At 43.1% G+C, this 14543-nt stretch overlaps 1 protein-coding gene across 4 annotated transcripts in view; it reads right to left on the bottom strand.

Annotated features, from left to right (window-relative positions):
* Positions 1-14543, bottom strand: part of KCTD1 (potassium channel tetramerization domain containing 1) — a 183987-nt gene that overhangs the window by 36403 nt on the left and 133041 nt on the right. For all 4 annotated transcript variants that reach the window (XM_025429262.3, XM_025429263.3, XM_025429261.3 and 1 more), the window contains exon 2: positions 9870-10048. In XM_025429262.3, coding sequence (XP_025285047.1) covers positions 9870-10048 — 179 coding nt within the window. The remainder of the gene's footprint in view (positions 1-9869; positions 10049-14543) is intronic.

Here is a 14543-nt window from a genome sequence, read left to right as displayed (position 1 = left end):
ACAAACAGTCTGGCAGATGTAGTGGACCAGACTCCTCTATTAACGTACCTTGGCTTTCAGCAAAGAGCATGCGTGTGCTCAGTGGGCCCACAAGGAATCCTTCAATGTGACTCTCTGAGGCTTACTATTATTTTTAGAGTTCTCAAAATTCAAATGCAAATTACAACATCAGGTGTTTTGGTTTTGAATAATAAACGCTTTTGTTTGGAATCTAAGGGGGGGAAAAGTTTATTTTCTGCACTGGCTTAATACAGAAGACTCTCCTAACTTGAGAATAACTTGCATTGTTTTATTTCAGCCACGAATACACACAGCATAGACACAGGGGTGCCTCCTTTCTGATACAGAGAGATTTCACATCTCTATGAAGTGGATCATGGCAGCCTGGGAAGATGCTGTGAAGAGCTATATGGTAGACACAAGAATAACGCTGTAGGGTGTAGTACTCCTGCCCACAGAGCTCTCTACGTGACCAAAATACAGTTCATCTTCTGGAAGTTCACCTAAAATGTTTCAATGTTGGTCCTCATTTGCCATAAAGTAAGTCTCAAATGAAGCACTCCACCAAAATCGGTTATGCGACTGACAGGAACTACACTCTGTTTTGTTTTGAAGAAACTACACGGTTTGAGGATCCAAAGTCCTAAGAGATTCATGAGCTGGGTTGTGTGAAATAACATTGCCAATTCTCAGCCCTTTTAATGGAATTGTTCTTAAGACACAGTTTATAAAGTGGAGTCTATTATTCACATATTAACCTTGTGAAAGATTACCAGAATCTTCTATGAACTACCTACTAATTAACTTTTCAAACGAGTAAATAGAGCATAGAGCATTATAAAGTACTTTGTTGTATGATGAGGGGAAACATGAAAATACAATAAAAAACACAGAGCAAAAATGATCTTGGCATTGCTCAATGACACTATTCATTACGACATATCAAAAGGAGCACTGTCCATATCATTGTCCCAAGTGACGAGACTCAAGCCAGAATCAATAGGAAAAGTCTCCCTTTAAGGACTTGTCTCCTGCCACACCACTGCCATCCCTTCTCTGCCCCCCACTGACCCCGGTGGGGATGTTGGCATGTTTCTGTTCCACACCCGCCTCTGAAGACCTGGTGCCCAAACTTTGAGCTGCAAGTGGATCGCCTGATGCTGATGAAAACTGCAGACTCCCTCGGATCCTGACACACAGGTCACTTGAATGGTGGGGAGGGCCCAGGAACCTGCATTTTTAACTCTGGTCTGGGGGGCTTAGGGAGGAGGTATCAGTTGGAGAAAAACATTTAGAAGACAGGTGTCACCATTCTGTTCATCTGATTCACTGGGGGTTGTTGACTGGGTTGATTTATTTCCTTCTCCTTACTCTTTCCCTTAGGGTAAATAGAATATAGAAAAATCCCTTTCTGGGCTTTGTCTTTGAAGAAAAAAAGCATGTACATCCTTGAGGCTCTGATTGGACTAGGCCTACCATTAAGTCCTTACATCACCCCAGAGCCTAAAGAACTGAGTGAAGGCCACCTTAAGAATAAAATGGCTTGAAGTTACCATTGACGATCTGCTCTCTTGGCTCACAACCACTGTGAGAAAACATTCCAGAAAGTGGTAAGAAGGATTACATGGCTGGCCATGGGAAACATTAGACTGTCCCATGCCCTGCTCCAGACCGATGAAACTTGAATCTTTGCAGGTAGGGCCAGGTTGGTTTGTTGGTTTGATTCTAACATGCCCCGAAGGTTGAGAAGCACAGCTCTAAAAGAGGAAACCACAAAGGGCCTGGAGTTGGAATGAGAGTGGGAATCCTACTCAGTCACTTGACCCCTCAGAGTTGCAGTGCTTTTATCTATAAGCTGGGCTAAATACCAGTCCCTACCTCTAAGATCACTGTGGCATGTTAGATGAGAAACACAGACAAGGAGTCCAGCCTGGCCTGTAAACTAAACTATTTTGAACACCTTTACTCAGTTACTTGTCCTTCACTGTTTTGAGGACCTGGCCCCCATACACCATTACTTCACCCAATAATTCATTCATGTATCAAGCAAACTTCTGAACATCCACTCGGCGGTGGTCACCGTACCACGTAGGAAGAATATGGGAGACTGAGAAAGAGCTCTCTAGGGCCAGTGTTTCTATCCCAAATGAGGTTGAGTTCCTGGCGAGTTAGAAGGTCAGAAAGATCGAGAACGAGACCCAGGGTCCAATCCTGAGCGGCCTCATGCTAGATACCCAGCAAAGGAAGTTTGCCGAATCCGCTCTGCCGTCGATGGCACTGCGGCCGCCACAGGCCCGGGGCGGTAGGGTGGCCTTCACCTTCTTCCCAGCCTAAGCCAGGAGTGGCTAGGGGAAAAAAACAGCTTTGTTATTTGCCACCAAGGGGGTTTCTGCCCTCATTCACTCATTCATTCATTCATCCATTCATTCACTACTTTGGTCAAACCCAAGTATAACTTCTGCGACCAATGAATGCAAAATGAAAGAAAATGTCTCAGGAATAGTATGAGGGTCAGTACAGCAGTGAAGTGATCTAGCCCCGAGAGAAGACTTCACTCTGTATCCCCCTCCTGCTGAGCTGAGGGGTGAACATCTATCTGTATGTGCCAGGGAGCACTGTCAGGGAGCAGGAGATGAGTAACAGAACTCAAAAGAGGCAACCGAGCCTAGATTGGGGTGATTTGTCTAAATGACAAAAATCTGCTTCTAAATTTAAACTAGGGGGATCCCTGGATGGCTCAGCAGTTTGGTGCCTGCCTTTGGCCCGGGGCGTGGTCCTGGAGACCCGGGATCGAGTCCCACATTGGGCTCCCTGCGTGGAGCCTGCTTTTCCCTCTGCCTCTCTCTCTCTCTCTCTCTCTCTCTCTGTGTCTCCCATGAATAAATAAATAAATAATATTAAAAAAATAAAAAAATAAATTGAAACTAACAAACTAGATTTTGTCGTGAAAATTTAGATGAGCAAATATGTAGGAATATAATGATCTTTTGGCCTAATACAGGGGGCATGCTATATCCCAAAGTGGGCGTATTTATTCTGTGTGTTATTCTTCTTACTTCCTACCTCACCTGGTACTAACTCAAATGCCATTTATTGACTGTCCTCCCCGCTTCCCCATGTAAACCACAGGGGAGCAAGGACTTCTGTTGACCTGTATACGCCCTGGCCACTGGGGAGCATGTTAGAAATCATCCAGTAGATGAAAGAACAGGACAGGAATAAATACAGGCACCGTAGCAAGGCTCCATGTTTCTTTGAAGTCTGCTCTAAGACAAGACTTTATGAGTTATATCACTTTAAAATCTAGGTCTGTTTTGTTCCCAAGTGGCAAAGGAAGTTTGCTGAATCCGCCAGTAGTGTAGCGTTAAGTTCCTGGCTTTTCAGTACTGAAGAGAAAATCCAGTTTCATCATTCAAAAAAAAAAAAAAAAAAAAAAAAAAAGTCTTCTTTTGAAGCTGGTTTCATTTACTCTTTGCCTATATAACTGAGGAGCAATTTTGGAAAAGCAATAATGTAAGATGACAAGAAGAGACAGAGAAAAGGAAAATTGCCCCTATTACCCTGGAGAAACTTTCCATTTTTCATTTGCCAGGTTGCTTTACCTCCATTTCAATCCCCCTCTAAACTAATTTTCTTTTTTAAAAGATCAACTCATCTGAGCAATCAAAACTGTTCACCATTAGGTTAGACTGTCCTCCTTTTATGCATTTCCATAGGCGTTTTCAAAGCAGCAGGGATATGCTCTTTCTTTCCATTTGTGCTGAGAGTTTATATCTCAGTATGACTTCTACTTCCCCGGTAATCTGTTCTGTGATTTTTTTTTTAATGTGAGATAGATACTGCATTATAAGATTTATTTATTTGAGAGGGAGGAAGAGTGAGATAGAGCGCAGGGGGAGGGACAAAGGGAGAGGGAGAGACAGTCTTAAGCAGACTCCATACTGAGTGTGGAGCCCGATGGGGGCTCAACCTCAAGAGCTCACAACCTGAACTGAAACCAAGAGTCGGACACTTAACGGATGCACCACCTAGGCACCCTGATGGGCACTGCATTATAAACCATGTTGATCTAAAGAACAGGTTATATTAAAAAGCCCCCTTTTGGGTATCCTACAGTAATTCTGCAAGAAAGCTCAGTGAACTGTGCTCCAAGGAGGATGCATTTTTTTTTTTTTTTGGCATATTTGTTGGGATCCTGAAATGCAGGCCCACGTGATGACAGGATGGGACCCATGTCTAGGGCCTGGCGTATGAAACTGGAACCATGATGTCACAGAGTCACAGCACAGAATCCTCAGCCCTAATGCAGGATTACAGAAAACCTCCTCGGCTGGCCTACCACAATTACATGGAAATCCAAACGCTGCAATTCAGTTGTCCTGAGAGAGTGTGCACATCAGTCTCTTTCTGGAGCGCTCATCCAACTGCTCTTTTGGGGCAGCTCCACGTGAACCATGCTTTCATGGCTAACACAGCAAGAGTGAAGCACGCCAGAAGCTGATCTCTGCTGGCAAGGCACACATGTTTGGCATCTCCATCCTAAAGCTCCAAATACACACACCCCTTGGGTGGCCATGGGTGTTGACTGTAAGGCTGAAAGGCCGTCTCTTGAGTTTTGCAATTACCCACATATGCCAGTGTGCTTAGTAACTCTGCTGCTATTTAGGAGAGACCAATTTAGCATAATCTACTTATGTGGGAGTTAACTCATGTACCGGGTTTAAAATACACAAAAGCTCTGTCAAGCAGTCAGATCGGATGGCTCAGGGGATTGTAACATGAGATCTCGTCTTTCACCTCTGGGTCACTGGCTGACCGGCTCTTTTAGTTAAGACCCCTGTCTTATTACCACCCGAGAGGTTTCTCTCATTAGCAGTCACAGCCCACTTTCCGGGTTTAAAAAGTCTACATCTGAATAACCATCAATAAAACTGCTGTTAATACTGGTTTTGTTCATAATAAAGGACAAAAAATGGACCTGTGGACTCAGACTCGTGTATTCTTTCAAAGCACAGAATATTTTTGTTTTGTTCTGTTTCGTTTTGAGTAGACTCTATGCGCAGTGTGGAGCCCAACTCGGGGCTTGAACTCACAACACTGAGATCAAGGCCTGAGCGGAAATCGAGTCGGACACTTAACCTACTGAGCCTCCCAGACCCCTGCACAGGGTGCTTCTTTAATATCACACACACATGTGGCTACAAAGATATTTCAGCGGCAACAGCGGGAGATTTTAAAGAGGCCATGTCATTTGGTACCAATCTTAATTACTTAGGACAAATGATTTAGATACCTAGATTTTGTTGTTATCAATGATGTTAACAATGGGTACCTTAGATTTTTTAAATCAGATATAATCAGGTGCATTCTTAAAACATGCAGGGCCCGGGGCAAGAGAATAAGTGGGGGCCACCTCCCATGTTCTAGATACTAGCAAGTAACAAGTATCAAGTTAGCAAACTGTCAAGTAAAATATATTCTATTTTCTTCATAAATCCATTAAGAATCTTCCTGATGGTACTATATTTTTTTAACTTCTGTTTTGTTTTGTTTTACTCATTTGATGTAAAGTTGTTGCAGATCTGAACTGGGCGTTTTTCTTGGTGATTACAATTCCGAATAGCAACTGGAATCAGAGACTTGTCAGCTCCTCTGCAAGGGATCTACCTCCTTGATCCCTGAGGTGGTGTGGATCAGCCTCGGTCTCATAAACACTTCCACAGAGCTGTTTTGCATCTTACACAAAACATTAGTAAGACAGAGCACATCACTGATGTATGCACTACGGCAGTTAATTTGAAACCTTCCGTCCCTTTAGCTAGAAACCACCTGACGACGGATGTGAATAACAATGTGAGTGATGAACCGTGCTGTAAAATTAAAAGTCAGCTTGCTTACTGAATCCCTACTCAGGGCTTACAAGTCTCCCCCATCCAAAAAAAAGCACAGGGGGTACCCACAAACAGGGAAGGCTGGTAACCTTGGTAATTAAAGAAATAAAGATCAAAAGGTATTTTCTTTTGGTGGAATGGCCATGATGATATAGCATGAAATATTCATTGAGGAAGAAGCTTATATTCACTTGGAGGAACTATACATCTTGGTGTTGTTTCAAAGCCAGATGGTGAAAATCAGGATCTCTTAGGCAAATTGAAAAGATTCCTATTTTATTGGTCTGGGGCAGGACTGCGCCTGGCCTTTTAATGCTTCCCAGGTGCTTCTAATGTTTAGCTGTGTGGTCCATTGTACCATTTTCTGGGGTTCTAAAGGTAGTCTTTAGCCAAGAAGGTGATAAATAGAGACAGAATAAAAAGCTACCTAAAGTATTTCAAAATGGAATAAAGGCTCTCTGCAGGACCTTTGAAGTTGTAGAAAGACATGACATCTTTTACAATCACTTACTACAAACAAATTAGGATTTTTTACACTACAAGTCTCCCCTTGAAGTCCTAGAAAACAAAACCAAGGAAAAAGCCTTCTTCCCCTTTGGGCTACACCAAGAGAAAGACAAGTGGGAGAGAAATTAGGGTGTGCTGAAGGGGAAGAGGACAGGGAATGGTCCCATGGGGTGGGAAGAGTTGGAGCTATTTGTAATTACATAGTCATGGACAAACTAATCTCCTAGGATTTATCCCCAAAGGGTTGATGATATGCAAGAGATATTCTCAGAAGTTGGAAGGAGCACCTGACATGCATAAGAAAAGCGCAAAACTCTTTCTTCTCCATATCTTTGACTATGAAAATTTATGTAAAGATCCCATTAAACTGATCGTTGCCTTGAAATGAACAATGAGTGATTTATAACACACACACACACACACACACACACACACACACACACACACAATCCAAGAGGGAGCAGAGTGGTCTATTCAACATCTAAAGCACTGTCATCTGCTTTAGGTGTAAGCAAAAGAAAGAGAAGTCACTTTGTAAGGCTTGTTTCAGAGTCTCAACATATATGTTTAAAAATATCTCCCTAACAATAAAGATGATCTTGGAACAGCTCAGCAGCTCTGGGACAGGTAGGGGCACCAAGATCAACAGAACAGGCGAGGATTCCCTGGAGCCTGCATTAATTCAGACAAGAATCTAAAGTGTGCCTATTTCCATGGTCTAGAAAATGAAGGAATGGGATATATTTGATATTTGGAAGCCAGTTTGAAAAGAAACAATTGCTAGGTTTGGCAGAAGATTAAGCATAAAGGCAATACTATGTGTTGGGCGTAGGGCCATGGCGTGCTTTTCGTAATCACATTTAATCCTCTCAATAGCCTTGCGAGGTTAGACAGATCTGTGTCTATTTTACAAGAGAGAAGACAGGCACTTAGAAATGGGACCTGTCCATGGCCAAACAACTACTGAATGAAAGAGTCAGCATTCAAATGTGGCACTAATGAACCATAACTTATATTTGATGTTTTCTCCATGATACCTTGGCCCAGTGGTGACAAGAAGTGTAGGGAAGGATCGGGAAAGGAAGATGAGCAATTTCATCTTTCCTAAGTAAGTTGGTGAAAGAAAAATTCAAGTTTTGATGCATGAAGTATCAGGTTGGGGGAGAAGTAGGTTTGATTAGAAGTTTAAAAACCTGTGTATAGTTCAGCACTGTCCAATAGAAATAAAAATGTAATTTGGGATTTCCTGGGAGACACATTAAAAGAGTAAAAGGCAACAGGTGAAATTAATTTTAATGACACATTTTATTCAACTCAGAATATTCTCATTCCAGCACGAAATCAATAATAAAAAACTACTGAGATTTTTTTTTTATACTAATTCTTTACAATCCAGTGTATGTTTACACTTAGAGGGCATTTTTTTTTTTTTTTTTTTTTTTTTTTTAAATTTTTATTTATTTATGATAGTCACACAGAGAGAGAGAGAGAGAGGCGCAGAGACACAGGCAGAGGGAGAAGCAGGCTCCATGCAACGGGAGCCCGACGTGGGATTCGATCCCGGGTCTCCAGGATCGCGCCCTGGGCCAAAGGCAGGCGCCAAACCGCTGCGCCACCCAGGGATCCCTTAGAGGGCATTTTGATTTGGACCGGCCACATTTCAAGTGCTCAGTGACTGCACAAGGCTAGTGGCTGTCATAGAGACAGTGCAGATATCCAGAGTACTGAGATCACGGAACGCGCTGCATGTCTCAGGGTGTGGGGAATGAGAATGCGAATGCAGACTCAGAAAAACCCATGCACAGGTGGCCAGAGGCAGACTCTCCCAGCGGAACACTGTTTGAGATCTTTAAAGTGGCAAATTATTTGAGAGAGGAGTTGAAATAAATACATCATATGTGAATGGGGTAATTATTAACTTCCCTCCTGGATCAGAGTTTAAGAATCCGACTGAAGCAAAAGGCCATCAGATCAGATTCATGAATTCTGCTATACCTAAGGATTGGCTTTCTGACTCCTCCGTTTTGTAGCTTGCCCCCTAGAATTCAGGACTCATCTGAAGAGGCACGGTGATTTTCTTTTGTTGGTATTAGCTCAGAAGGAATGGAAGTATTTTTTTAAAGAAACATTACTTACTTATATCATGATATTCTTGGGAAATATAGCCATCATGTGGCATGATTTTGGAGCACCTCTTACAATGCGCTGAGGGAAAGCGGGGACTCAGTAATATTAATAACTGACTGATTAAATAATTCCATTTAATAATATACAGTTTCTTTGAGAATTGAATTAATAGTCATCTGTGCTTTAAGAAATCATTTCACTTCAATGGCAGAAAATGAATCTGGAAATCGAGAGAAAATATTTTCATCTTTCCTCTTCTCAACCTTCACGTTCTGTCATAAAGTATCAGGTAGTAGAGCGAGAATAAAGAAACAAAACCAAAGAAACTGGTCTTCATGCAGTTACCAGATGCCAGCGATGTCTGCGTTGGTGCTACCTGTGCAGGCTATAAGCTACCTGGTATCTGTCATTTTATGAGAAGTTCTCAAAGATGCAATTAGTGCTCTCCTGAAGCTCAAGTGGTGTGTTTCCATTTCATGTGAGCAAAACCAAGCAGAGAAACTCCCTTAACCTGAGTTTAGCCCACATGAGCTCCTGCCTCCTCCTTCTCCACCCACCAGCAGAGCTGCCGAAGATCGGTTCCCTTAGAGGATCTGGGCATAGCCCCCAAATGGAGGCAGAGCCAGGAGGGGTGTCCCAGAGGTGATAACAAAGCAAACTGTTTCCCTGGAACTCCTTTAGAAGAGGGTGGGTGGGGACACGGGAGGGGCTGTCTCATGAGCATCAAGCGTGTACTGCCGATTTGTAAACCACTCTGCCTCTTCAAACACTTTCTATATTTACTTATCTGCCTTGAGTGCTCAGAGATCCCACTGCTCTTCTTCTTTTTTTTTTTTTTTTAAAGCAAGTCAATCTTGGCTTCCTGGACTTTTGCATACTGTTCTAAATATACTGCCCCACTCACTGATAGGAGTCTCTCGTATTTTTTTTTCCTTCTAGTTCACAAGTTGGCGGGCCAAATGATCTCCTAGAAAATTCTAGGAACTGATAAGAAAGTATGTTTTAGAAGAAGATGGAAGAAAAGCTCATGGCAGATAGAAAGCATCCTTCTTTTTGTACTACGACAAGAAACGTGCAGATCTTAGCAGGGCGAAATATCATAAATTCCATTCCCGTGTGACATGTCTACATGCACCTGACTAAGCTGTGGGTCAGGCCCTGACCAGGGTGAGATTTACAGCCACATCCAAGGGCAGTACCGGTGGCCGGGTGGCCCGCACGGCGCACTCATGTTCTAACCCTGGGCCCCAGTGAGGCCATGCTGCTATGCTGGTCAAAGGAAAAACAGTTAGAGCATCAAATACATGCACTTCCGAGCATGACTTTTCCTTTTTTTCAGATTACCTGGATTCGGGGTATTTGGTGAGGGTGGCCAGGCTGCTGGTGTACATGTGACCACCCACATCAATGTGGACGGGCGCATTGGATTTTGTGAGCTGTGCTGGAGTAGGAATGCCTTGGTTGTTCAGTGGAGATGCAGGAGATCTAGTGATCAGAGGTCTTGACATATTGGGTCGACTGTCCTACAGAGAGATAAGCAAGTTTAGACACGTTTTCGTTTTTCAGTGGAGAAAGGAAACACATGCATCATAAAGAATGAGCCAGCGACTAGTGCTGATAATCATTCGGCAATAAAATCTCCCCAAATGAGCAGGCTCTCGTTCTTGTTGTAATGGATGTTAGAAAAACAAAATCTGTAACAAAGAAAAGGAAAACTTCCCATGCTCAGAATCAAGGAGCTGAACTAATGTTCATTTCCAATCATCCTGAGCTCTATGACGGCTTATTTTACTAATGAATTCTCACATTTAACAACTGGTAAATGGCACGTGGAGAGCTACTACTCATTCCAAATGAAAAGACAATCAACACTTAAAACAGCCCACGTCTAAATAAAATACGCGTGCCTTATCCTTCTTTTCGGAAACTTAAGTGCTATGCAGTTGGGATATATACAGACCTTTTGGCCCTTGTGTTCTGCAACATGTTTTCCTCGATTTCTGTTTTTTAAATCAGGAAAAAGAGGGTAGGACTAGCCTGGCCATCAGCAACCGATTCTCAAAGCAACCTTGTAAATAGGCACCATAAGTTCATCAGCCAAGAGTTTTAAAACAAACAAACAAAAAAAAAAAAAATCAATGCACACTCTGCCCGTCTGTCCTCTGCCTCTCTCTCTGTGAGACCATGGGTCTGGGGAAACTGAAAAGACTGTACCCTTCAGTGATAAGTATGTGTTTGTGAGCCACAAGCAAGCTGCTCTTCTCTATGTCAGACTTCTCAAAGAGATCAAGCTCCCAAGGTAGACATGGGGCAGGTGCCGAAGGAGCAGTCCCAAAGGCAGAGGTACAGTGTGAGTGACAGAGCAGATGGAGGACATTGCACGGTGGCAGTGAGAACATGCTGGAGGAAGTGTACTCTTCAGGAAATAAAATATTACATCCTTTCCATGGATACAATATAAATATTTCAAACACTCTCTAAACATGGTCGATTGCTTTTAAACAAGAGCCCAAACCACAGACAAGTCAAGTCAGGTCTCTGGCACTCAATGAAGGGGTCAAATATTTAGAGTCTACAATTGAGGAATAAGCTAAAATAGCATTTATGTCTGAGTTCTGTAAGACGAACGCCACAACAATACTCTCAGATTTATAATTTAGCCAGAGATTGTTTTCAAACATGCAAACAATGTGTGGCAAAGCCCATGATAAAGCATAATAAAGGGATTTTGAAAAATGCCTTTGATGGAGATTATAAAGGGGAAGTCATCTAGTTTTTGTGCATAAAACCCAGCATGATAAAATATAAATTTGCAAAACATCACAGATTTTATGATCTGAAACAGCTTTAGGAGTTACCTGGGGCACAACTGTAAGACTACTTAGCATTAACCACATGTCCAGGCAAGACCGTGAATGCACATGCTTTCTGAAACTGCATCTACCATGAATGGGGTGGGATGGGGCCTTTGCACAAAATGCTGACCATCTGTGTTGTGTTTTTCTCCATGCTGAATTAAACAGGGCCCAGACACAGTCATAAGAAAAGAGTTCATGTTTTATTTCTTAAATTGGGTGGTCGGTTCCTGGGTGTTCGTTGTATTATTCTTTGTACCTTCCTATGTATTTTTAATAATGCAAAATGGATATTAAGAAAACATAAAAGGATGTTTGTAGTACACAGTGAAGAGACGCTGAAGAGGTGTACTGGATGGGGAAAAAACTAAAAAAAAAACAAAGACACGGTTGATAGAAAAGAGAAAACAGTTAAGGTTTGAAAATATTGAAAGTTAGCATTTTAAACTTCTAATGACAAAGAACATTTTTCCTTTAAAAATGCAATCACATAACCTCTACTTTTAAGAGATACTTCCTACCTGGCTAAAGACACTCCCCTCCTCCCTCCCCCACACATACTCCCCCCACTCCCTGGTACGATTCATCCCATCACAGCACTGCAGTGTCTGTAATAGTTTTTCAATTGGACACATTCTGTATCCTGCCTGAGGGTGCTCAGGCGAAAATGAACAGATTTGCAGGGTTAATACTGTAGTTAGACTGTGACCTCATTCAGCACAGCTCCAACACTGCGAGGTCTATATAGAAGCAGAAAAAAATTAAAGCATAACTGATCGGCTGAAGGATTCCAGACTTCCCAGAATATATACCATTTACATTGTAAATCATAAATGTATGGATATTGCTACATTTAAAATTAAGCTAGTGTTCCTTCAGCGGCAGGGGGTGGGGGGTGGGGGGGATTAATCCTTAAGGGCCAGGAGGGAGTTTCACGATGGCCCAGCTTGGGCCCCGCTCTGTCAGGACTGCCAAGTATTGGAACTGGTCTTTGGGGAGCTGCCTGACTTTCTCCCCTTTGCTCTTCTCTATTCTGAGAGCCTTCCCTGGTCTGTGTGTGTCCTGTTAGCTGGATCACTCCTAAGGCATTTTTATGTCAGAGGCAGATCGAGAGAACTTTTAAAATCTGTAGGCTGGGATATGGGGAGGATACTTGGGGCTGGAAGGTCTTGGCGCTTATAAAGGATACTCAGTACCTACTGTGTCTACTCCAGATGTTTCATCTCACCCACTCTGGCCACCCCCTTCCTCGCCAATGACTTTTGCTTCTTGCCCTCGATGCTGAGTTTCTAGATGGGGTGTCTATACCTGCAGCAGCCTTTTCCTACCAGCCTCATGGGTACCAGAGTTGGTACCAACACTCCTACCAGGGCGTTGGAGGAAGCCAACACCCAGGATGGCCAGTTGAGTTGGAAAGACCTAGGTTCTCAGTGACATTGCCAACACTCTGAATCAACCAACTCCGAGCCTCTCTCAATTTCCTGTTACTCGGGAAAATAAAGTTCTTTATTTTTAAAGCTAGTCTGAGCTGGGGCTTCTGGTACCTATCCTTCCTTTCTTTACATGGCTGCCTCCCTGTGAGGTCATCTGGCTTGGTGAGACGTGGCCTGTGATGCCAACAACAGCTGCCTGCTGACAGATGCAGCATTTTCTACCATATTATGACCATTTTGCAGCTCCACTTCCCCATCTGCCTTTCCCTTTGATTGCTCACCCAGCATCATCTCAGTGTGGATGTCTTTTAGTATTATTTCCCAGGAAAGGCAAACCAAACACTTTTACTGGGAAGGGTGCAAATGTCTTGGTTGTGCCATCATCACCCCCGAAGAAGCAGCTCAGGGTGCTGATGTGTATTCAGTAAGGTGCCCAGACCCAAAGTCGCCTCTAATAAACTCCTCTGGGAAACAGACCCCTCTACCTGGGAGACAGAGACCGTGACACGAAGCTACTTGGTTCCGGCCCTTCCTTCTGCAGCCCATTGTTCCCTCTTTTCTTCCACAGTATTTACTAAGCCCTCCTAAGAGCCAGGTGCTGCACCAGACATCAATACACAACAGAGAACATGACACAATGGCCCCTGACCTCACCGGGCTTGCTGTTTGGTGGGAGACAGAAGCCAAGAAACAAGCAGCTGCTATGAGGCAGGGGAAGGCCCAGTCACTAGGACAGCTGAGTTGAGGGGACACGTAACCCAGGCTGGGTGCCGGGAGGAGGGATGGGGAAGGTGCCCTGGAGCCAGCCTAGGCTGAGATCTGATAGAAGAGAAATTGACACAGAGTTGGATGCTGGAAGGAGGGTGTCAAACAGTATTGCCATGGCCCCAAGGTCGGAGAGCACACAGTACTTTCTAGAAATTAAAAGTGTAGCATGTTGTGAGAACTCTCCCACTTATTTTTTTCCCCAAGGTCTGGTGGGATAAGGTAAGACACAGAAACTTGTAAGATGATGGTCTGAGAACCACAGAATTAAATGTTAATGAAAACGAGAAAAATAAAACCCACTACCACATCCTTATGTCTGGAAAGGGAGAAAGGGTAGGGGAAGGCGGCCAACAGCCAGCTTTCTAAGCAGCGCTGTCCAACAGGGCTTTCTAACAATGGGAACATTCCAGATCTGCTCCATTCAGGAAGGTGGCCACTAGCAACACGTGATGATTTGAGCATTTGAAGTGTGGTTAGTGGAACTGAAGAACTGATTTTTACATTTCAACTCATTTAATGTATTTTAATTAATTTAAATTGTAATGAACATAGCCACATGTGGCTAGTGGCTGTCCCACTGAACACCATAGTAAACCCTGCTTGAATTTTTCTTTATATATGGATGCCCAAATCATGAGAGACTTGAGCTTACCAGCTATGTTTATTGTATGTATTTATTGACTGATTTTATAAAGTATTTTTAAAAGACTTTATTTTTAAGTAATCTCGACATCCAGCATGGGGTTCAAACTTACAACCCCAAGATCCAGGGGCATGCCCTACCCACCCAGCCAGGCAGGTGCCCCCAGCCAGGCTTAAATGGAGAAGCAGAGTTACTTCAGAAGTGAATATAAACTGCTCATGACCTCACAGCACTATATCTCCCTTTTAACTGATTTTACAAAAATAAATGAAATTAATAGCCATGTGGTGAGGAAAACGCAACATTTAGGGCTCTCACA

Source organism: Canis lupus, chromosome 7, assembly GCF_003254725.2.
Source record: "Canis lupus dingo isolate Sandy chromosome 7, ASM325472v2, whole genome shotgun sequence".
NCBI lineage: Eukaryota > Metazoa > Chordata > Mammalia > Carnivora > Canidae > Canis > Canis lupus.
Note: the sequence above shows the minus strand (reverse complement) of the source record. Positions and strands in the feature narration are given on the sequence as shown.